Source organism: Accipiter gentilis, chromosome 33 (genome assembly GCF_929443795.1).
Source record: "Accipiter gentilis chromosome 33, bAccGen1.1, whole genome shotgun sequence".
Classification (NCBI taxonomy): Eukaryota; Metazoa; Chordata; class Aves; order Accipitriformes; family Accipitridae; genus Astur; species Astur gentilis.
Window position 1 is genome coordinate 14,967,822 of NC_064912.1, and position 25,862 is coordinate 14,993,683.

The following is a 25,862-nucleotide window of genomic DNA, read 5'->3' on the forward strand; positions in this document are numbered from 1 at the left end:
TACTGGGGTTGCAGTTTGACAGCAGAAGGAAAAAGTTCAGATTTGTTCCAGCTGAAAAGGTCCTTCAGCCATTGCCACTTAAGTCTTTAGTGAAGTTCTTTTTAAATATATTACTTTTATTTATAGGTTCTGAAATATTAGTTTCTGCAGTTACCACCTTCTCTCTAAAAGGTGCTAATGCCTAAATGCTCTCTGCTTTGCTACACCCCACAGTGCATGAACTCAACAGTTTGACTGCTTTTTCTTCTCATAAGATCTGCAGAATATAAACAAAAATGATTTCAGAGGAAGCAGCAAGAAGTGTGAGAAATGACAGCATTAGCACTGCCTTTTATTGTCTTTTCAGAAACGATGCTGGGAGAGAGTTTCACATTTGAAGTTATAAAAGGTCTGACGAAAGAGCACTTTGTTCTCAAGAGAAGGAGGAAAAACTGATAAAGTCTTTCAAGTTTCTCACTGAAAATTTACTTTCCATGCTCAAGAAAAATGAGGCAAAAGATACATTTTTAAAAGCTCTCATTCATTCACGGGAAGTGAATACAGATTCAAGGGATTAATATGGATTTTTTTTCTCCTTTATGTCTCTCCTGCTTTTGTTTTTAGAAGTTAGCTTCTAACCATGGGGTGTATATGGAAATGCCTGGAGGCTCACAGTCCATTCCTGCTCTGCAGACTCCCCTCGCTGGCTTCTGCTGGTTTTCCCCTATTTTTCACATTCCTTCATGACAGCAGCTAACTGGAGAGGCTGGGCTCAGTCCAGAAGACCAGACGCATTGTACTGTAGGTTAATGGGATTTCCAAGACCACAATAAACTACAGAAATGGAAATAACTCCCTCATAAGCTGTGGCATTTCTTTCCCCACTTTCCAATTTGAAAGTTTGCATTCTTCCCCCTGTTTTCTGCCAGAATTAATTTCTGGCAGCAGTCTGTAAAAGGAAGGAGTAACAGTGGAGCTCACGTTGCTCACTCCTCCTTAGCAGCTACATAAAATTGAGTAAACCAGTCCTGTTGAGGCGCACTAGGACACAGGAGGATGACGAGCACAGCAGACCTAGTCCCCTCCCATATGAATCTCTGTTTTCCTCCAAACCCCTTCTGTTCTTTAATCACAGCTACCCCATTCACCTCTGCTGTACAGAGAGGACACATCCAGCCGAGCCATGAGGATTGTTCTGGCGTGAACCACAGCACATTATTCCTGAACCCCAAAAGCCTGGGGCAAGATAGTGATTTATCTTGTGCTACTTTGAGAAGGAGCTTCCTCTATGAAGAAAGAACTTGGCCCAGTTTCTTGTCCAATGCACAGAAAGTGCCAGAAAACACAAAACAAGGCCCAACCATATCCTTTGACCGCTTAAGTCTAGAAGCATAAGAAAATAATCTTTATGGAGTTGATTCTGCAATGGTGAATGGAGTGCTTGAGAGTCTGAGAAGACACCTGAAGCAGTAATAGTAGTCAACAGTAAGGAAAAAAGAGCAGGGACTGGCTTACCAGTTCTGCAGCAAAGAGAGCTCCAGCGGAAAGAGAACACTTTGCACCAAGCCATTTACTGTTAGAGCTGAGCAGTGAAAAGGGTGATTAAAACAAACAAATCCATGCTTTTTGGAACAGCTTTGTAGCTAAACGACTAGCATCGGGGTCTGGGACAAGTACTTAAATCAGCCATAACAACAAAAAGTGGTTCAGTAAAAAGCGACAGAAGAAACAGCCTGGAATTAGATCCTGGGTCTGTGGCCTCTATGCATCCATAGCCTCAGGAGCACGGGGTACTGAAATGGGAAAGAGAAGAAAAGACAAAATATCACCATGAAACAACTGCAGAAGCCTCTTTGCTGAAACAGCTTTCAGTGTACGGTTCATCACTGGAGAGTAGCTCTGCACCATCAACGGCCTTACTGGGAATAGGCCTGTGTTTCTGTCATACTTTGTGTGAAAGGTTTGACGCAATTTCATGAAAGGAGGAGAGAGATGAGGTTAGTAATCAAAGAAATCCTTTAAAAACAGAGAAAAACATTACCTAGGGGAGTTTAGGGCTACCTTTGAGCTGAGCCGAACCGAACACCACAATCCTGTTTAACAAGCAGGTACTTGTGAGCTCCACTTGTCCCTGCCCAGAAAATAGATTTTAATTCAGGGTGAAGCCAGACATCTCTATCCCCACTGCCAAGAGCCTTGTGCAATGTGAAGTGGTCCTGGGCTATGTAGCAATCCAGCTGTTTCCCCCTACACACGCTGTCCCTGAAGCTGCTCAGTTAATAGATGGCAAATGCTGTTCAGTGAAGATAAACACCGAATAATGAGTCTTGGAGGTGAAAATAAAGAGACTGAACGTCTCCTACATGAAAGGGTGCTGCAGCCCATACCAACCCTGGGAGGGAGAGACTGAGGAGGTACTGTAGAAATACTCTGAAAACCTTCAGCTCCCAGAAGGCAGCAAACAGGATTCAGGCTTTACTGATATAAGGGCATATTATTAATCAGGAGTGATGGGTTTAATGTTGCTGAGGAGATGCCGAATACTTCCACAGCAGTATAAACATCAGGTTTCAGAGGGTCTAGTGCACCCTAGCAAAGGAAGAACCTGAATAAGCTCAGGTCAAACAAACATCCACAATACACAAAAGCAGATGGAGACAGGTTTATCCCCCTGAAAAAGGGAAGCCATGGCATACTATCCTTTACCACAACTCAAACATATGATAGAATAAAAAAAGGGAGATGTATGCCTTGGGTCTCCGGAACTATTACACCACCTTGAGGGAACTATAGAAGTGAGTCCCTAAGATTAGGTGTACAGCCCTAAAACGTATTGGAAGAGCTTAGCTGAACATGTGTTATTTTCAAACACCTCCCCGCTGCTATGGAACTGGGCTTTCAAAGCCGTAAAACAAGCTCCAGAGGCAAAGCACAAGAGCAAAGTCATAACGTACAGGCCAGTAATTTCTGCTTTCTGCAAGATTCTGCTAGCTGCAAAATCTTGCTTTCAGTCCTATGAGGCAGTAACGCTTTATAGCGATGGAGCTGAAAAATATAAAAGAATTAAGAAGTGAAACTCCAGCCAAAGTGTTACATTAGCGGAGAATAAACTCAGCCTGTCAAGATCTGATTTGCTCAGCTTAAATAAAAGGAACTTTATTAAACATTCAGAAACAGATGAACTTTTCTGGGCTCAGTATTTACTGTGTCCCCTGCTTTGGAATGGAAGCTGTAAATGCTTTAATAAATACATGGAACAGTTGTCTGCCTTCACTGTAGCTTTTGTAAATGCTCATGTATCCTCTGCCGAAACACTGTTTTGTAACTTCTCTTTCACTGAATCACAACAGGTACCCCTCTGCCATCTGCAGCAATGCACAAGGGGAAACATCCCTCTTTTATCTTCAGTGCTACACACACATCAGTATTACAGAAGCTGGATTCTAAACCTCTTCACACGCATGCCAACAGATCCTGTATTTACAGTCGAGATTTGGTCAAAATAAGAAACAAACAGCGATGCTGTTTCCACAGGAAAGAAAGTCCACAGGGGGAATAGTGACGCAGGAGCCAGTTTTATGAATTAACTGAGAGCAAGAGACCCCAAACATTAAAGGAAAAGAGCCTCCAGCCTCCCAAAAGACAGGAAAGCTTACAAAGTATCGAAATGCAGGAAAGATCAGGGGCTGAGGCTTTCTGCTAATGCTTCATGGATTTCTCACGTCCATAAAAGCTGGCAGGAAAGTAAAAGGAAAAGAACATCCTACTTCAAAAACACAAGGAAAATACGTTCTATTGATGCTATCATGCTGTTCCCTGAGTAGCGGGCAGCCTCTGTACAGTCTATACGCATATACTTTTTCATGCGTTGCAGCATGGTGAGGTCCTGTAGCTGGTGCTCTACCATGAGATGGCAATAACCACAGCAGGCAGTGAAACCACCCCGCGCATTTCCCTTCTCTTTAGTTCCACCAAAACCAGTAGAATCTTCTCAGCTTTCTCCTTGCTTTGCCTACCTGAGCATGTCAACCTCCTCCTTGGTGATGACAGTACTTTGCTCAGCTGTACACTCTTGAGACTTCAGGACCTTCATCTCCACCTCCAGCTGCAGAAGAGAAAAGGCATTAGTTCCTCCAGCACTAATAAGGGGCACACATGAACAGCAAAGGGAAGAGGAAGAAATCTTGATATTCTGCCCAGATGAGACCTTTCTCAGGATATGGACATGAAGCACAACTCTTCATGTGTTGAATGTCAAAACCTCTGTTAACCCTGCTTCCCTTTGCAATCCCTTTTGCCTTCCCCAACATTTTCTCCACGGTAGATGACACACAGAAAGTTGATTGTTTCTAAGCAAAGCTTCTGCTTCTCTTCCAGGTATTTCCCCTACCTGTCCCCCACGGATAATGGGATGCAGAGAATTATCTGTGTGGTATTAGGAGCGCACTGGCACCCGAGATTCAGTATTGACAATTCAACCTCATTTAGCTTCAATTCCTCCCCAGAAGAAATGAACCACAGGATTATGCTGTCTTGTTCAGGACAACTCTCAGACACATACACTGAATCCAGAAGACTGGGGAATATTTCCAGCACTTTCCAATATACAATTCTAGCTCAAGTAGCTGCTCAGGTAGCTCTGGTGGAACAAACAAACAAGAATACTTTCTGCCTCTGGCCTTGTTTGGAAAGGAACTCACAAGAAAGTACTTCAAAAACTCTACAGACATGAAAACTTCTTACCCAGACTCTACCGTTCCCAGGCTCCCTGACTTATGGGAATCTGTATCCCTAATTCAGCTATGAATGCTTAGACTGGTAAACTACCCAAGTTACTTGTTTGAAAACCCCTCAGAAAATGATTTATTATGAAGTGTAATCAGAGACAAACTACGTAGAGAATACTCAAACTTCTGTTCCAGCACCTTCTCCCAGCTAAGACCTCCTTTACACTCCTTGAGATTCTGGATTTCCTTTTGTCACCTGTCTTTTACCACCTGGCAACTAATTCCCCTAATAAATCTATAGACAGAAACTATATTTTTCACTCAGTAGGAACACAATAAGCAATCCAGCCCTAATTATAGATGCAAAACTTATGACCACAGAGAGCTCAGCATCAGGGAAATAATCCATTAATACAACATTCCATTCAATAGCACAGATTAGACTTGTAGAGCAAAATCATATTGCAACAGCAAACTTCTTGCAAAGACAACAAGCTGGCAGAAACTCCCCAATTTTACAAGGAAGAAGAGCATATTGACATATGCAGTTATATGGCTCAGCCCGAACTCAAATTTTGACATATTGCCTCTTTGGCCTTCCATGCTTACCAGAAAAGATAGACAGACCATGGCAGCACTGTTAGCAGGAAAGGGATGGTTGGATTATTCTCCCTTCCCTTTCTGATACCACAGGGATGGAGCAGAAGAGAGAGGGTAGAAAAGAGGTTTTCGCCAAGTTTCCCCCTGGCACCCCGAAGCCCTGCATTCTCCCCCTGCCTGTCAAAAGGCATCCAGGAAGGAAAAATAAGCAAAGGCCCACCTGCATCATCAGGCTGTACAAATGTTAATGTATATTAGCTGCCTGATAAGATTATCACAGCCAGAAATGCTTCCCTCAATTTTCTGATTACTGAGCTTATCTCTCCCAGCTCAGCCCATCACAGATGGCTGGGGATAAAGCAAGCATGCCAGATAATTCCAGGAATGTGAATAAAAGGTACCAGGACGAGGAGCAGGCTTCAATTCCAACCTACTTCTAGCAGGAAAACATTCATTACATCTCCCTTTTCCCAAGTCTGCTGAAGCCTGGGTGTGTTTGCTATTAAGGGTTTTGTGCTGCTTTCTGGACTGCATGTGGACAGCATTTGAAGATGGAACGGCCGGTAAATATGTTATTTATCATAGGCTAAGCGGGCTCAGCCTTGAGCCCGACTGCCACCTGTTCACCGACATGAGCAGATAAATCACAGCCGCCTTCTCGGGGGAGAAGGGGGGGCAGAGCGGGTGGGCGAGTAATCTGTTGTTGTGATCTGGGGTTTCTTGTGTTGGCTGCGTAGAAAGGAAAAAAATGGAGTGTGTAATGGGAAAAGGAGACGGGAGAGTAAATGCACCCATGCTCAAGTGAATGCTGCCGTGAAAAGTATCAGCGCAGGTCTCGCCTGATATACAGTGGTGACAAATTAGTGCCAGGTACGCTCAGTCGCAGTGTGATGAGATTCTGCTGGGTTTCTAAGAATAAGCCGTTGAAAGAGAATGAGGAGGGAAGGGCACAGGGACTGTAAGGGCATTTTATGTCATTTCTGCATCCTCCCAGTTTTCAAGCACCAAAACTACCTGGACTGAAAATCTGATGTGTATGAGGTGAGAAGGGAGAGGAAGGCACAGTGATATGTTTACAGATGAAATTGGCTTGAGCATTAAATGTTGACAGGGACCTGCTTCCCAGAACTAGGATTAAAACTACTGGAGAGTTTCAAGTTCAGGCCAAGGCACAACTTTGTGCCACAGCAAATTATTGTCAGTAAAACCTCGTAACCGTTTATGAAAAAAAAAAGAGAGTAAAACAATTAAGGTATTAAATATTTCATTCAAAATACGCTGGTTTCCTTTAATTGTTAGGCCTTCAGTGAGGAAAACATCCCTGCCTGCCAATCTCACAGAAGATATTGAAAATGTTATTTATGTTATTTATGTCTTTTCCAGGGCAAAAAGAAACTTAGTTGAGATAAGATGGAGTGGCTTATTGTTGGGATCCAGTTCTGCTTTTCCAAAGGCAACACAGTGCAGGCAAACAGGTCTTCATGAAACAAGAATGAAGAGAACAGCAAAAAAGGAGCAAAAGATAAGGAATCTGCTGATAAAACCTTCCTCTTACTTGCAGTTTCGCCTGCTGGACAATGCAAGCAGAACATGATGTCACCAGCCTCTGGGCAGAGCTGGCACGCTCGTACCAGCGTAAGGCTGCGTCAGACATTGCCACTACCTGCTCCTCCAGCTGGACCTTCCCTGCAGTTCTGCGCTTGATGCAGTCAAAGACAGAAAGCAGAGAAAAGAGAAAGAAGCAGCAAAACTGAATGAGGAAAACAAGTAACAGGAAGGCAGTAATAGGAGAAATACAGCCTCATGTTCTACATAATTTTCAGCACTATGTGCAAACCTCGAGGCGAGGAGGTTACCAAGACCATTCCCTCTGACACAGCCTCTCAGGACAGCTCCAGGGACCAGGTGATAAACGTGAAATGACTCACCGCGGTGCGAGAGTTTGTCCTTTCCTGTTCACTTGTCCTCTCGGCACCAGTGGCAAAGAACGGCGTCAAGAAGGGATAAGGAAAGGGACCCAGTCCCCTCTTGCTGTTTTCACTACCTAATTACCATCACATCCCTTTTCCTCAATTAATTTCCAGTCCTAGTCTCTCTTGTTCATCAGATGCCGCTTTCAGCAGGCATTTTCTGCTTTTTGGACTAACTCGTTATTCCCGTCTAAACTCTTCCAATTTTTATCAATAATTTTATATAACTGCCTGAGTTAAACTTTTATTACTTTGAATACATTAAACTAGTAGAAGCCATTACCCAGCACAGAGGGGAAAAGGGCTGCTCAAATTACACCTCATTGCTGTATTCCCCCATTCAGTACCAAATGACCTAGGTCAGGCTTGGATCCTTCAGCTCTCTTTTATGTTGATCTGGCTTTTTTAACTAGCATTGACAGCAGAAAGAGAACATTGTCCTGAAATCCAGCATTGCATCTCATATCCTGAAAACTGCACAAGAGGGACTTAAATACCTACAACTCCTGCAGGAGCTTCAGGGTTAATATCGCCCAGCATCAGACCCCCAGCAATACCCACACTGTACAGAACACATTAGCAACCTGAAAAGAAACCAAGCTATTATTTTCATTTTTTTTAAAGTTATCCAAGGTTTTTATGACACTAGAAAAGGCAGAATAATGAGTAATGTCAGAGCCCATGAGTTGTGAATAAAACACATAAACAGGTACTTAACATTTTGTCTATGTGATGTTCTCTTCTCAAAATATACTGGAGCCTCTTGCTCTCAACCTAAAATGATCCTGTTTATCCCGAACCTTTTCTACTCTCTTTCATTTCATAAGCATGAATTTCAGTCCAGCTTTATTGCTCTCAATAGAAAGTGATCAGGACACATCCAGTATATAGAATAATTTTAGAATGTCCACTTCCATAAACATGCAAGTGCCTCAGAAGATGAAATGCAAATACTTTTTCCAAAATAAGTACTGTCATCATTATTTACAAACCAAGAAAGAGGAAGGAATAACATGGATGGATTTTTGTCTAGTATTTAATTAAATGAAATAACGTTCTTCTTTCAGCCTTACTTTTAAACCTGCCTGGACAGGATTTCAAGATGGTGGTTCTCCTCCAAGTGTTAATGACATAGCAAACACCCACAGCAGTGTAAAAAGTATGTTCCTTGCTGGTTCCTTCTTCTGTAGGAATTACTTAAAGATATATGAGATGACAGGAGAAACATAAAATTATAAATTCATCTCCTGACAGCTAGAAGAAACAAAACTTTACTTTAGAGACCTGATTTTCTTGGTATATTTCTGGCATTTGTGATTTCTGACCCATATTTGTCCCCTCCAAAACAAGTAGTCTGAGGCCCCGCAACGCCACGGACCTGCTGTTCCTCCACTCGATTCCAGCGGGCTTCAGCATTCACGAAGACAAGCCTTTCCAAAGCATCCTACTGACCACTACTGCCCACACCCCATCTTCAAAATGAGACTTATCACAGGACTTACACTTCTAAATGAAGTCAGTCCCCTTTGAAAACGGTGTTTAAGTACTTGTGAAAATTTTAACACACTGCCCAAAATCATGACCAAATCTCTGTTCAGGTGCCTCATTTTGGGTAGTAAAGGACTCAAAATCTGAAGTATTTCAACTCACTGCTAAAGTTAGCATTTGCATGTTGAAAAGAAGGGGCTGGTTTATTCGCCCACATCATGTACACGTATTTCACAGAACACATGCTGGAGACATAGAGTTATTATTTGAATAATGAGTGCATTCTAGTGAGGGGCTGATACAGCAATCTTATCCTGATGAAGTGTGTCTGAACGTCATTCAGCATTCTTGGAACTGTAAAAAGCAGGAAATGCTGAATCCATTATAAACGTCTAAAGGTTTATTTAACAATGGGCTGATGCAACATCCTTTGAAAGGCCTTCCTCAGCAAAAGAGCTGATTTTAAAAGGCAGAGATAAATAGGAACTGAATTGCACGGAGCCAGCATGGAAAGGTGAATTGAGAGGTTGTGTTTGACTACAAGTCTCAACACAATTCAAGAAGCTATTTAAATACATAAATATTTAAATGTATGAAAACCAAGCAGACTTGGAAAGGAAAAGTGTGCACTAAAATAGACAAGAACAGAGAAATGGGACCCCGAGTATGACCCATACGCTGAGGTTTGAAAACAGGCAAACTACTGTTCCCCAGGAGCTTGATACGCCAGTTATTCTAGTGATGCTATTTGTGCTTCTCTCCAAAGGATGTAGCAGTGACTAAGGATCTTATTTGCCTCTCTTCCCACAGAGCGGCACGGCAAGCTTCGTGCCCTCCTGTTGTCTACAAGCTTATACATCTGGTGTCAGGACAGAAACCAAACATACGTGAACGCCAGTGAGTTTAACCTGGGTGTGCAGCAATGTTACAAGGTAGTAAGACACTACACTGAGCACTTCCATAGATCATTCTGCTCAGCAGAAGAACTATCACCTCTTCCACGTGCCCAGCCGACTGACATTCTGAAAGGTTGTTCCCCTAAAACATCTGCAGAGAAGTACACATGGGGATAACTAAGCCTCACCAGATTTCTTAGTAAACTTCACTCTTCTTCAAAGAAACAGGACAACACTTGCAAAACAAAATATTACTTGCCATTTAGAAACAGGTTATGCAGCCTGGGATTAGTTGGTACATTTTCTTGGGAAAATTAATCCTTGATGATATTGTTAAAAAAAAAAAAAGCAATAAAGACAAAGAAAATCAGATTCTCAATAAAAAGTGCTTTAGAACTACCTATTTTACACTTTGTTGAAGAAAAAAATTATATTTTTTTCTCTTTAAAGACAAAGGCTAGCTGGATCAGAGTTGTCAGTCTCTATGGGTTACCCACCCGTAACAAACTTGGTGTTCTTTTATCACTGAGAAGACAGGGCTAGAAGCAACACTTCCAGCAAACAGTTTCCTAAAAACGTACTAATGCATATATATTATTGTAGCTACACACAAAGTGCAAAACGGACATATGCTGACTTCTCCCTCTCTCCAGTACAGTCTGGATTGTGGCTTTTCTCCTCCTGTTGCAATAAAAAGAGAGCAATTTTTCAAGTTTATACCAAATGTCATTCTATTTCATTTCCAAATATAATCTCCCAGAGAGAAGGTTCGCTTGCCCCATTTCCAATCTCTAAAGTTAATACACAAATTTATATTCCTTTCTCCCACTCGCTCTCCTAAATTAAGAGGCGTAATTACTAGGAACGCTTGCTACAAACGAATAAACTGCCAAGGGAGAAGGAGCTGTCACCGCTGGACGTCTGCAGCAGCCACCCTCCTCTCTCTCCCATCCCCAGAGGATCCTGCTTATGAGGCAGTTTCTATCTTTCCTATTAGCAGGGATAGCTCACACACAGAAGCAGACGCCAACCCCTCCCTTTCCAGGCAGGACAATCATAAGGAACAAAATTACAAAATTAACTTCAGCCTGTCAAGGAGCCACCAGTGCTTGCAAGGATCGTTCCTCCCAAATTCACCTTTTGCCTCTCCCTGGTTCTGCTGACCCCTGGGGCAACGTCAGGTTTCCTTAATGACAGCGGAGAAACTCAGATCTGCGATCTAAAAATTCAGCCCCAGTCTCATCCCTCTCCCCTTCCCCATCTCCAGCACCCTCTCAAAAGCAAGATTGATTATTATAATCAGACTTAGCTCTGACACAGCATTTGCATTTTCAAAGCACAGCATAGTCATTAACTAATTCATCTACCCCAAGGGACCCCTAACGAGCTTTCACCTTTCTCCCCTCTGATTCCCAATCTGCAGGCAGCCCACAGCTTTTCTTCAAACACCTCCCCTCTACATTGTGCTGCACAAGAGTAACTTGGTGAAACTCCAGACAAGCTCAGCGAGCCAAATTCAGCCCCGCTGCAAAGGAACACAGCTCTGCTGCTACCAGCTGAAGAGGATGAATGCACAGACACCCTATTTAAACTAGTTATCCTAAGGTTTCCATATGTAATCACAATGGTATAGGGTATTACAGGAAACCGTTTCTGTTCCCAAAATGAGGCCAGTGCCACAGGGGTCCCAAAATTACCATGCTCCCATATGAGCAGCATCAGCTGCGAGCTTGAGCTGTGTGCCCAGCTGCAAGTGTGTGAAGAAGGAAGCATCATCAGCACATCACACCCTCCAAACCCCCAGCCTCCTCCTGCACAGCCCATCCAACAAGCTTTTCCCCAAACACCTACAACACACCATCGCCCCAGGACTCAGCCTCCTGCCCCTGCTTAAGTCTCTTCTCACACCCCAACGCTGCCAGATGCCGACCCTCCCCACTCACCCACCTCCCTTTGGTCACCTCTGCATCCTGCCCCAGCAGAACCGCACAGCCCCACACTCGCGCCATGCAGTAGCAGATTATTGTTGATGAGCAATAATGTCTAACTGGAAGTGCTTTCAAATACTCCTATCTGAAATACTTAAGGGGAAAAAAAAAAAATCAGGAAAATATTTTTTTTCTTGCTTTTTAATCTACAGCAAATAGGACTATTACTTCAAAAGGGGATAATGTGACAGGAATGATACTGTTACCCTGCAGCAAGGCACTAAAGACCAAGATTTGGTATCTCAATTGGAGGTGCAGAAGGTCGTGCAAAACCCTGGAGCTGTCAACAGCCTGAATGCTCCAGCTGACCCATTTGGTGTAACGCTTGGGGCCCTTGTTCACAAGTGGTACATACACCACCACACACCGGCTCTGGAAGGAGCCTGTCCTTCTGTTTGAAGGACAGATGCTCTGGTGATGCTACAGCACATCTGAAGGCAACTGCCCTGGTCACCAGCACGGATCCCATGACAACAGCAAGTAATGTGCAACACCGGTCATCACATGGGTGCCAACTTAGGATGGTTTTGACAGTTTTGCCTTCCTGAGCTTTCTTCCCCACTTAATGCTCTATTTATTTCTTTCCGGTACTCTGGGATGGGTGCAAGACGTGACAGTTTGGAAAGACGCACTACTGGATATTTCAGCAGGATGGAAGCTGGCTCAGAGCTCAAGATGAACAAAACTGCAATGTTCACGGGGAAGAAGAGCAAATATCCTGTGCAAGAGACCCACTGAGCAAGGGAACTGGAGATGTTAACTTAAACCATGAGTTTATTCAAGTATAATTACATATTTCAACTCTCACTCCCAGAGGAAGGCGCAGACAAGGAATCTCTTCCTCTCCACCCTGCTGCAGCCCTGTCCTGTCCACGCTCCCAGGTGCCGCTATGAGACACCACCACCACTGCATGACAGCAAAAAACCCTGACAGCTTCACATCCCCAAATCCTCTTTGCTCTAACAGCTCATTCTGAAGAAAGATCACCTCGTTTCCATGTTCATTCAGCTCAGAGTCTCTCTGCTGTTATCAGCCTCGCTCCACCACTTTCACCAGCATGTAGATGACTGTTCTGTTTAATTACTACCGAAAGCTCCTCCCACCAGAGAGAACAAAACAGCTGGTGTCCACCGAGAGAAGGAAACTCTAGAGTAATTAGCCTTAACTGGCTGACACCTCCTACCCATTACTGCTGGTTAGAACAGCAAAACACAGAATAACAGTCTCTTTAGGGAATCCGTCAAGGTGTCGGACCGAGTGTGCCGCGACCCCGTCCAGTGCAGCCACAGCGCTGGTGCAATGAGGTTGTCTGCTCTTAAGAAGAGCATCACATGGGTCACTTCTTTCATGCAGGAGTAGGCACTTTTGCTAGAAGCAAGTCTTCTAGCAGCTGTAATTCACAGGCAAAGCAACAAATAAATTGGAAAAGATGTCATACCTCCTCCATACAAAGTATGAATACAGTTTGTTTCCTGAAAATATACCCTCAAGGAGTTTCTGGAGCATTCAGTCAACAATTCACATTAAATGGTAGCTTGTAATCCCACCTCTTGCCTCGCCCCGTGCTCCCCCCCATCAGATTTCTTGTTGAAAAATCATCACATAATAAACAGTCAGAGAAGAATCTATGCATTTTACCAACCACCTACGAAGATCAAAGGGGAAAGGAAAGAGGAATGTAACATCTATTTTTGTTCCTTCATCTCCTAACATAAATACAGTGTAATTGACCTCTGCTTAATATTGTAAGGGAGCAAAAGGGCCTTCACCAAGTGCTAGATTGAAAATTGAACTTAATCCTCTTGCTCCAACTCACACGCAACAACCCACAGCCTGTACTTCAACATGCTTTTAAGAACAGCCTTCTTGCTCCCACGACATCTCCAGGCCAATTCTGCAGTTCACTACAGCTGTGAGCACTGTTTTCTGGCACATCTCAGCAGAGAAAGGGAGGGTGAGCAGGGGCCAGCAGAACTTCATGCTCAGGGTGCTTTCTGAACTCCCAGAGACAGGAAATATGAGGATGGGGCAAGGGATCCATCTATAGGAAAGCAGCAGCTCTCTCGTCAGAGCCTCCCAGCTCCCTTCAAGAAGGGGCAGACACCTGAAGGAGTCTTGCTCCCCAAAGCCTTCCCCAAAGAACAGGCAGCAGATTTAAGGTTTTCTAGCTAAATGACCCAACCTGAGGCCCTCCTGCAACAACAAGCAGTGAGCTTTTAATGCATAAGAAGTGGGAAACCTCTCTCTGTGCCAAAAAGCAAAGGTTACAGGGCCCTGCCAAGACTGCTCTGCCCATTTTAGCCTCTCGGGGTTATGCCTGCGGTCCCCTTCAGTTGCCAGCAAGCAATCACAGAACGAAAAGCAAAAAGCAATTCCCTCTCAAATACCGTATGTTCAGTTCCGGTGCCAAAGCAGAAACCTGGCATTTTAATCTTTGGTGAACATGTTCTTGCTGCCACCAACAATAAACTCCAAGGTCCAGTTCGGAGGGGAGGGAAGGTGTAATAGGTGTGCAGTGGATGACATTAGCATGGAATACAGCTTCAACAGGACAGGGCCTGGCAGGAGCTCAATTTTATACAGCCAGTCTTTAGAGGTTAATGAAATATTCATAAATAAGTTAAAATTCTCCTGACAAGCTAGATCCTGTAATACAACAAAGAGTTGTCAGCCTCAATTAAGCGATTCCAAAGAGGCAGGGCACTGCCATTCATTATTTACCAAGAGGTCACAGGAAAAGTCTGCTCTATGATCTTCTTGTCTCTGTGGATAAATTAGGTTTTACAGCTCCTGCTGGAGGACTCTCCTGCCCAGACAGAGCGGCTCAGAGAGACCCCAGCCTGCCACCACTACTACCTACCCCCAGCATCTATCAGCCAAAGGCAAAAAACCACTGGGAACAAGCTCTTCTAAGGGCACTGAGACACAAAGATCAAAAGCAGAACAAGTAACATAGCAAGCTGATCGGGTTGTCAGTGCAAGGACTAAGACAGTCTTGAAAATTCATGGGTTTTAAGACTTTATCTCCCTTTTTCTACACACAAAGCCAGCCCTGGGCAAAGTATCCAGCAACCTTTAATCTGCAGGCACATCCACTGTACATGCTCTCAATATCCCTCTAGATCCCACAGCTAGAGATCTTCTCAACCTCTCTCACGCTCAGGATAAACTGTGCCTCCAGAATTGCATTCCTTGGATCAGACCTCTCAGGATGATCCTCCTCTGATGCAGGTACTGCTTCCCAGGACTGTGAAAGCAGGAAGAAACTGGCCTCTGTACTCATTACAAGCAAGTTACGAGATTAATGATTACTTTGTCCCATCCCAACATGACTGTTCAACAGGCCAAGTCTTCCCTTCCCTGTCTGGACATGCACTGGAAGCACACGTTCCTTCTACAGCTTCTCCAAGCTCCAAGGCAGAAAAAAGGAGCAGAAATTACTGAACCTTAGAAGTATCTGGGACCTCTCACCCGACTTTTTCCTACCTCTCAAAGTGCTGAACATAGCAGAGAGCCCCTGCACCCTCCAGGAAATTTTAGTTCAACTAAATTGAATGACACAAGCCTGAGATAGCCCATAAATTTCTTACAGACTCTGTGAGGGAGGATGTAGCCTGGAAAAGCACAGTATTTGCATGCATATTAATTATGCCTTTTGTACCTCAAGGCTGTAGCTGCTATAGTAAGGCCTCTGACAATATCCCTGTCCCACTCATTTTATTTTACCAAGTAACAGCATAACTCAGATTTTACAGCGACAGCAGCAACACTGACAACGGGACCACTCTAACTGCAGCACAGCAGTGTCCTCTGCACAGGAAAATGATCCACCTTTCTCCTCTGCTCAACAACTGAAGGGAAAAAAGCCCTGCCCCCTTCTCCCTCCCCAGTCCTTGTTCGTTATAATCCTGCAATGCAAAGGTGAGAGCACGTTATCAACTCTCAACCTATTTCCAAGATGAAAAGTGGAGCAGCTGCTATCATCTTTTTTACAAAAATGCAACCCATCGTGTTTGTCAGTACAGCTTGGATTTTATGGGTACACCTGTAGCATGGAGGCCTCTCCAAATGATGGGCTGAGAATTAGATCATTGTCCATGCATCCCGTCTGAGCTCAAATTGCTGTTCAGGTTTGGGTCAGACTATTTTCTTGCAATACGGCAGTACCTGTCCCACAGGGAGCCCAAAGGGAGGAGCAGCAGTAAGGCAGCTCTGCACTTCAGGCAGCTATGTTTCTTCCTCCTGAAAGTCCTAACCCCATGTCAGCTGTTATTGCCTTCGATGAGAAAATGAAAACAGTCCTGCTGAAACCAAACGGTGCTGCTGAGTTCCATAAAACTTTCACGTTAATGGATCCAACAGCAGGTTCATTTGTGTAATGGGACTTTTAAACAGACTGTTTATTTCTTTTTAATTTGAAGGGAATGTACTCTTTGATCCCATGTGCCTGGCTAGATTTTTAAAACAGAGATAAACCACAAGAATTGACTCACTAAGTCTCCTCTTCTAACCTAATTAAAATAGCATTGAGATATTAACATGCAGAAGTGTAATGCACTGATCACCTCTCTAGTCTACAGGCAGTTTGTCAGCACTCATCTACCAAGATCCCAGAGCTTCCACCACACTCTCTACTTTTCCCACAGTCACATGCAATAGATGCTTCTTATGTTGCCAGTTTTGCGTGTTGAATGCGAATTTTCCAAGAGGGAATGTGCAGCAGAAGCAACACAACCAACCAAGGCTGTTCATCATTCCCTATGCTAAGAGAGGAAAAAGAAAGGAAAAAAAATGCTGTCTCTGGTCCTCAGAGCTCACTATATTCCTACACCGTGGGGAACAGCAAGGACTAATTTTAATGTATTTGTTTACAACAAGCACTGAGGAGAGCTCTCAGCTAGGTAAAGGAGAAGAGAAAAGTAACTCTGAGTACCGCCATCTCTCTGTTCCAAGGGTTTACTCTACCTGGAGAACCAAAGCTCTGCAGTAAAAACACAGGGAGAAAAGTTGAAAAAGGGCATCGATGACTCCTGCACACTCGACCCCCTCATTCCAACAAATCACATTTCTAAATTAACAGGACCACATGATAAAGTGAAGAACAACACAAACACTGTGAGGTATTTACAGAACAAACAAGAAACAAAAGGCTCTGCTGAAATAAAACTACCTGATAGAGAAAAAGATTTCCCAGGCATTGATCATGAAAACATATTTAAAACAAACAAAATTCATTGAAGATCTTGGGTCAAAAAACACAAACGCACAAACACAACTATTGATAGCACAAAGCAGGGAGGCTTTATCATAAAGGAGCATAAATAGATCAGACAGAAGCAGCTATCTGCAAACTGAAGGAACAGCAGCAGAATTGAAATAATAGTGCAAGTCTCCCAACAGCTAGAACCCATCCTACAAACTGAGTCTTCATCAGTCACAAACTAGAGAAGAGGACAAAGAGCTGGGTGGGTTAATTGATGACACGATGAACATCGGTGCCATGTGGCAGTGGAAATGGGTAATGTGATTCTGAAATGGAAGAGTTGAGCTGTATCCAGGACAGAGGGGTGCCTGCCTGTACTAGGTGCTCCTGTAGAAGATAATTCTGTACAGGCTACTGCTGGAACATCACCTGGAATGATGTGACCACTCTGGTTACTCATCTTCAAAGCTGACACAGAAAAACAGGAAGAGATTTAAAGAAAGTTGCAGGATTCGTGAGGAGACTGAAAAGCCTGTTTTAAGAGAAGACTGCAAGAGCTTGATTTGTTTAACCTGGACAAATGAAATGCTGGGAGAGAACAATTGTTCTCCATAAATATGTCACAGCATAAATATGAGGGAGGAAGAACAGTCACTGTAGTTTAAGGAAAACATTAGCACGAGAAAAAAAATTATATTAACTGCACATATATTTTCAGTTGGAATTGGGAAGATTCCAGCTATCAGAGCAGCTTTTCAATGATAGCAATGGTACAAACAACCAAAGCAGTTTCAAGACAAGCTTGATAAATTTAAGAACTGAGGTATATGCTGCAATTGCCTCAGTTACCAAAGGAGTGGACTTTATGATCTAAAAGTCCTCTTCCAGTCTGCTGTTACGGTATCATTTCATTCTGGATCAGCTTTTTTTGCTGTCTCTTTATAACCAGATTCATGTTTTTCAATCTGATTTGAGAACTGGGTATTTTCCTAAAATTGCCTTACTAAAACTATGGCTGTGTTCATGCCGCTGCTCAGATGAGCGCCACACTACTCATCTGTCTTGGGTTTGCTAGTCTCACATAAGGTGTTAGGATAAAATCTCTCAAATGGTAAGGAGATTTGCTGTCGCCTTGCTAAATCACTTCAGAGATGATGAAATATACTTTTGATAGATGGAGACTTCCTGCACCAGTCGGTCATCTCCCCTCCCCTCCCAGCCTGTTCGTTCTGTATATGTTCCAGCAAAGCTTCATTTTTATTTGTAACTACCGTGGTTCAGTACTCTAATCCCACGTTTAATCGCCATCCCACTGTAGATAATACAGAGCATTTACATTTCCACTAATGAACACCACTTTTGTTCTTATGCCTGGTCTGTTGTATTTCTTGCTTTATGTTTAATAGCTCTTAAACAAGAATTAAATGAGCTATATTGGCAAGTTATCCAGAGAAGGTCTTTCTATACTCAGGTTCACTTCTTTCATCTTATCGTTGTTATCACATGTTAAGTTACATGAAACAGAATTTTTATCCTTGCCAGCTATTTCTCTTAAGTTACAGTTCTTAAAAGTCTGGAGGTCTGATGCAACCACTAAAAAGTAAAGTCTTTCAGTAATAATGCAAATGGTTTATGAACTGTGTGGGTCTCCTGTTGTTTATATATTGATGCCTGTTGCAATTTTCCCAAACTCTTTGCGGTTTTTCCATGATGCCTTCCAGTTCACAGCTAGTTCCCAATTACATCACACACAGTGTTCTCTGAGTTTATGTAGTCTCCTTTCTGTCTCCATTACTTCTCCTGATAATCATCAGCGTATGTAGTCACTGCATTTAAGTTAATCCTAAACATTACACTCCATCAGACTGAATGCGTGATTTGGCTCCTTAACTATTCCTGACCTGCTGCCCTAAAATAAAGGTCTCCTGTTCTTTGCAGAGGGTTAACCAACACTTTTATTCAAGGCAAGGGGCATTCATTATTTTTATTTTAAGGTGTCTTTATTTCTTCTGTAAGGACACTCAATTTATGCCATTCATTTTTTCATGGCTACGTTCTTGGACTTCAAATCTTCTTTACCTCCCACCCTGCTAAGCAATTCTTCCGATTCTTATATCCATCCTTTTTAATCTGCTGGAGGGTGAAATATAATTTGTTCCAATGAGCAATCTACAGATTTCAGAGCCCACATGGGCCAAGCTGTCTTTTGAAGATGAAAGCCAAAAGATACCCAGAGCACCTCAGGGCAATGAAAATACAGGTGCTGCTTTTTTAATACCAAGCTGACTTCCCTCAGGGATTAATGATGGAGAAAAAAAATCTTGACATGAATGCCCCCTGCTACAGAACCAAACTGAAAGAAAGCGTAAGATCAGGGATCACAGCTATTGCTTGGATGGCAAGCTTGAGCCAAACAATTTCCTCCTGTCTATAAAGGGATATGAAAGAGGTGAATGAAAATTAGAAAAACTAACACATCTTCTGCTTCCCTTCCTCAGGGAGAGAAAGAAAAATAATCTAAGAAACAAGAAAGCATTTTCCACAAATAATATTTTGGTGTGAGTGAAGCTAGCCTACAGCTCTGTGCCAGTAGAGCATTAAACTAACGTACCGTAAGAAGCAAGATCCTAGGACCACAAAACAGGGAGCCCTACGTGTGCACTCTGAGCAATCTCCTGGCACATCCTGGAGATAAAGACATTGGAGGACTAGCCTCGATAAAGAAACCTTCCGGTGCTGATAAAATTGTCAGAAAAGCACACATACATACACAAAAATTGCAGGAAAGAAGTGTGCTTAGGCACAAAAAAAAATTCACAACAAAAAACATTCTTTCACAAATGAAAAAACAAAACCAAAAGATCAGCAGGACAACTAAGTCATCTGAGCCCTATCAGACTGGTGACTTTGTTATGTACCACCTCTCAGAAGACTGGGCGAGCACTGTTCCCTTACTATAGGAACACACTCAAACTGTGAATAAAGAAAAATAAGTGAAGCGTTAGAGGGGGAGAAAAATCAAAGTTTCATTGTTATAATTACACAGCACAATGATAAGGGTAATTTTTCTTAAATCAGAAAATAAATTCTAGGTTCAAGTTCCCTGAAGGATATAAAATATTAGAGGATTTTTTATGGTTGTAATCACAAACTCATTTCTCCAGCCACTACTGGCCGTGTCTAATTAGGGCAAAGTATGTTAATGATACAGCGGCACAGCCCAGAGACGTCTTCAGTTGCAATATTAATTGCATTTAGGGAAAGAAGCATGAATTGTGCTTATACAAGCTAATTAGTATGGGTTTGCTAATTAATACTGGAAAGTCAAACTGCCTTTGTCTTGTCAACTGCAATTAGCTGAAGATGTTTAAATTTCTTTTCTCTCTTTTTTTTTTTTTGCTCTTCCAGTAGTAAACTCACTTTAGCTGACAAGCAATGAAATCATGTGCCGGAGTACTCAATGGCAGTTAGTGCAGCAAGTCCATCCCACTTTCCTCGAGCAAGACCTTGTGCCCTGGCCTAGCACAGTGTCCCCTATAGCACACACCACCCTTCATCTTCTATTGTCCCCGTGGACACAATTCCCTGAACCAGGGCCCTCTGCTCCCAAGGACACAGAGCATGCAGATACTGTCTTAGGGAGGCCACGATCCTATCAGATTTATCCCACAAGTATTTTACTTTTAAATATTGCTACGTAAAGAATGAATTATTTACCAGGGAATCTAAGATGCTCCCCATTGCCTACAAGAAACTCCATCAAACTCACTAGTGAGATCCAATCAGCTCGTTCATTAGCGCCAGAGCACACTGCTTCATTTCCAGTGCTCTGGGGAGGGTGGCAAAGCCATTAGCACTCTTCAGGGTGGTAGCAGAGATGTCACCTCTACAGAGGTTTATCCCAGAAGCAGCCCAAAGACCCATGGGACTGTATGATAGCACCTGACAGGTGTTTATTCCATTTCACTTAGGGCCATAAGCCTGTTTGCAGAATGGCTGATGAAAGGCAATATCCACATCTGTCAGCACCCAGAGCAGGATGGGCCCTTCTGCATCGTCCCAGCCACGGTGGCTTAACATCAAACTAGCAAGCAGCGGATCACGGGAGGAGAGGGATGAAAAGGAAGGAGAGATGCCAGGAATCCAAATCAGGTAAACAATTACTGAAGCGTCAACTTTAAGAGAGTCTGAAAATAAGGTGGATCCTGATCTGGGGACGGTGCATTAAAAAAACCCAAAACACGTACAGAACATTTTGTTGGATGGCAGGGAGGAGAGTGAGTGTGGCTGATGGTACCAGTGCTGGAGCCCTTGGGCATGCAGCTAATGGAAGAGCCTCATCCAAAGGGGATAGAACTCTGCCACCCCGAACGTTGTAGAAGACAAAAAGTGACACATCTTTCCCTACCAGGGAGACTTCAGCTGGGTGTGAAGAACACCTCGCAATCTGCAATCCACTGTCTAAAGCACTACAAAATACAGCCTATTCATGTGAGGTTGATGTAAGCTTTACTGGAAGATCACAATCCACTGAGTAACTCTTGGGAATAGGCACTGAACACCGACTGCTGCTTTATCCTCTGCTGATGGATGATGCACAACACCAATTAATGCTTTAACACTGGAAGTTCCAGTTTCTCCAGCTCTCTGCTAGCCTGTTTAATACAACAAACTTTTGAAGGTAAACAAATAACTCAAAATCCAGGCTTAACAAGCCAAAAAGAAAAACTTTGAAATGTTTAAAAAAAATACACATCAGAACATTTAAAACATAAGAGCAAATTTATCCTCTGATAACGTCCAGTGAGCACAATGCAAAATTGACTGTATAGAATTTAAAACTATAACAAGGCAGCGTGTAATGAGATCAGATGGTAAATAGGATTAATTCAGTTTTCTTTGGAAATCCAGTTCTGACCTGCATCACCACAGAAAGTGGCTAAGCACACAAAAATGTTTGCCCACAATGTAAGAGCACCCCAGAACTAGAATCAATTAACACTCGCATTATGAAAAATCTGATGTTGAAACAGCGAGGAGCACAAATTAAAAAAAAGATACTAGCAGATGTATGGCAACCTATTAATAGTACAGCAGGGGCACGCTAGTTCTGCCGTTTGGTGCCCTAGTAGAGTCAAGCAGAAGTCTAAAAAGACTAGTGCTGGCACTGTAGTTTATGATTTGGATTTTAGAGCAGATGTCATTTAGCACCTACTTACTAGCCAGTGACACATGCCTATTTTATCATTAGTAATAAAATTAATCCAGTATAAAACACATCTACAGAATGAGTGTCTACATTTTGGATGCTGCTCAGGTTTTTCTTGTGTCTAGAAAAAGTTGCAGGAATCCCACAACTCGCCCATTAGCAAAAACATTGGTTCATGAAACAGCTTAATGCTGATACCTCATTTATTCCAGAGTATGAAGAATCGTATACAATAGTCATGAAACTGCACATAAACCTCCCTACTGCCTGGTTTTGTGGCCTCTTATTTCTGGTCCTTGAGGGAACTGCCAATAAAATAGACAAACTCAGCAGAAAATTAACAGATATTATAAAAAACTAGTTCGTAGTAATTCTGTCACATCTCATCTACTTGTCCTTTGCACACTTGAGACTGAATCAAAGGTCCCTAAAGAAAGGATTTAATTCAGTATGAAATTAAATGCTTGCTTCTGATCTAGAACTACTAACAAAGAGAATGAAATTGCCAAAAAAAGGAAGACGGATCACTATATCTCATCCAACACTTGTTCCAGGTGAGTACGGAGACAGAGTGCACCAGACTAGCAGTAGCGATACAAACTTTTACAACGCTTATTTGCTATTCCTTTCTGATTATTTGGAACCTATCCACTGTTTAAATGAACTGCATATGTTACTGCTCTGTAAAACAATTTAAAAAAAAAAAAAAAAAAAAAAGATGAACACTTACCATCTCTGCTCTTTGCTTATGATTTCCCACTTCTTCCAGAACTTGAGACAGCTGAGCCTTAAAGAAAAAAAAAAAAAAAAAAAAAAATGAAAATGAAGTCTAGGACGTATTTTTGGAAGTTTAGTAAGACTGTACTCCTTCCCCGCCAATCAAAAAAGCCACCAGGGGCAACATCATTTTCACAGCATTGAAAAGGAATGATAAGCATTGGGTTTTATCAGCATCCCGTTCCATGAGACAATCCTGTCCCAAAGAGCCTGAAGCCTACATACACAAGAAAGAAGAGGTTTATCGCAGAGGAGAATTCCACTGGATTAGCTATCCCAAATTTCAATTCCATGGTCTAGTCAGAGAACCATGCCTGCTCTCCATTTCTTTGGAAGTTGCAGAAAGAGTGGTCTAAAACCCACCCAATTTTGCCAACCTTAACTTTAGAGAAAGAAGAGGCTTGTTCCACAGCTGAAAAGTGTGTTTCAAGAGAACTTCACAGAAAACATTCTGTTGAATTTCTGGGGTATAGGGCTGGGTTTGGAAGCCTTCTAAATTGTTGTGGTAAAATATGAAGAAAATCTTCTCTGCAACATAACCCTACTGAATTTCTGTGAGGAAAGGTCCCAACAGAAGGTTTTTTGCTTTTTTAAGAAGAATTTTGAAATTTAAAGAATCTCAAACCAGAGCAGAAATACATTATCCACATATAATTTGGGGAGAAATGGGAACTTGACTCAGAGGAGGATCTTTCACAGAGTTTATGAAAAAGGATTTTAAACAAAATGGGTATTTTGGAAACAGTTAAGAGAAGCCACATATACTACTTCAGTGCTATTACTTCCCACATCTTTTATTTCACAACACTCTGCTAGCCTGTAATCAGCCTTTCTCTGGTTAGCAAAAAGCCCCAAAAATACTCACAAATGATGACAGAGGAGCTAATTTAAACAATGTAAACAAACAAGACAAGAACTAAAAAAAACTTGCCTACAAACTAATTCACATAATTTCAGGCAGATATTCATTAAAACCCTCTGGAGTCCCTCTAACAATCTCTCGCCACACATGAAATGGGTCTTTTGAGTACTACATCCAAACGAGAGGCAAACAGCAAGCAGTTTATTACAATGAAAAGGAAAACATTAAGCTTTGAAGGCTAACTGCACTGAAACGCAAGCAAACAAAAAAATTACAGTCTTCGGGTTCAGCACAGCAGAAGTTCAATTTTGCAAACAAACAACCAAACAGTTCAAGACTTCGCTGGCCCCAGAGCTCAGCAGAAACTGAAAAAGTTACAGATTCTTGCTGTGCAGGGCCTGGGATGATGTGACATTATTTAAGGAAGAGACACTCCAATAAGATGAAAAGGGTTTTAATACAAGCCTGGGACCTGGCACAGGGAAATGAAACACACTCATTAAACACCGCGGGAGATGCCAGTCCCAACCAAACACAGAGTGCATGTACAAGCAAGTGAGAAGAAAATATGAAATTATCACCAAGTTTGATGCTGAAACATCAGGAAACTAGAAATTTGCAGACACCTGGGAAAGACTTTTTTCCCCCACTGCTACTGTATCATGGTTTAAGCCCAGCTGGCAACAAAGCACCACGAAGCTGCTCACTCACTCCTCCCTGCAGGCCCTGGTGGGATGAGGAGGAGAAAATCTAAAGAAACGCTCGTGGGTCAAGACAAGGACACGGAGGGATCACTCACCACTTATGGGCACGGGCAAATGACAGGCTCAACTTGGGGAAAAAAACCAAATCAATTTAATTTACTACCAATCAAATCAAAGCAAGGATAATGAGAAGTAAAACCAAACCCTAAAAAAACCTTCCCCCCACCCCTCCCTTCTTCCTGGGCTTAACTTTACTCCCAAATTCTCTCCCTCCTCCCTCCCAGCAGTGCAGGGGGACGGAGAATGAGGGTTGGGGTCAGTTCATCACACGTTGTCTCTGCCGCTCCTTCCTCCTCAGGGGCAGGGCTCCTCACTCCTCTCCTGCAATGGCGTGGGGTCCCTCCTATGGGAGACAGTCCTTCTCAAACGTCTCCAGCGTGGGTCCCTTCCACGGGCGGCAGTTCTTCATGAACGTCTCCAGCGTGGGTCCCTTCCACAGGCTGCAGTTCTTCATGAACGTCTCCAGCGTGGGTCCCTTCCACAGGCTGCAGTCCTACAGGCACAGGCTGCTCCAGCGCCGGCTGTTCCATGGAGTCACGGCCATCCTGGGGGACATCCCCCTGCTCCGGCGTGGGCTCCTCTCTCCCCGGGCTGCAGGTGGGCGTCTGATCCCCCGCTCCCCTCACTGACAGGCTCGGCCTGGGCCAGCGGCGGGTCCGGCTTGGAGCCGGGGGAGCTTCGAGCAGCTTCTCCCAGGAGCCACCCCCGCAGCCCCCTCTCCCACTATGAAAACCCCACCACACAAACCCATACCATATTGAATCACGTAAAATTACACCAGCAGAAAAAGAGTTGCATGTAGAAGACTTAGAAAACATGCCCTCAGAGATGTTATTTATGAGAGATTCTAGCATAGCCTTTGCAAAACACCCCAAGACTGAATATTTTTTGATCGAAACTACCCCCAACATTTATTAGCCTTATCTATATGAAAATGACCTTTAGATGGGAACTACTGGCCTCTTCTAAACTAGATGTAAAGAGCCATTAAGAATTATATGTTTGCTTACAGTAGCTACCATTCCTGAATTTGAGGGTTGTGTCTCTGTTCAGCCTCCTGTTAGTACAAATTCTATAGAATCATGGAATAATTCAGACTGGAAGAGGTCAGCTCAGTCCCCTGCCCAGAGCAGGGTCAGCTACACAAGGATCCTCAGGGCTCTTGGTCAGCTGGATTCTGAGTATCTCCAAGGAGGCTCCAAAGGGCTCCAAGGAACTCCAAAACCTCTCTGAGCAACCTGTGCCAAGCTTTGGTCACCTTCACAGTGGAAATATTTTTCTTTATAATATCAAGACAACAGTAGCCTAGGAACCTGTTTAACTAGATGGGTGTAACAGCATTTTAAAGTACAAGATCCTGCTAAAATTCAGAAAAAAAGGATAGAAAAGACCCTGACA

The 25,862-nt window shown here is 43.0% G+C and overlaps 1 protein-coding gene across 5 annotated transcripts in view; it reads right to left on the bottom strand.

Annotated features, from left to right (window-relative positions):
• MAD1L1 (mitotic arrest deficient 1 like 1) overlaps positions 1-25,862 on the bottom strand; it is a 379,520-nt gene that overhangs the window by 165,557 nt on the left and 188,101 nt on the right. For all 5 annotated transcript variants that reach the window (XM_049791592.1, XM_049791593.1, XM_049791591.1 and 2 more), the window contains 2 exons: positions 22,792-22,848; positions 3,996-4,084 (listed from right to left, as the gene is read on the bottom strand). In XM_049791592.1, the coding sequence (XP_049647549.1) occupies positions 3,996-4,084; positions 22,792-22,848 (146 nt within the window). The remainder of the gene's footprint in view (positions 1-3,995; positions 4,085-22,791; positions 22,849-25,862) is intronic.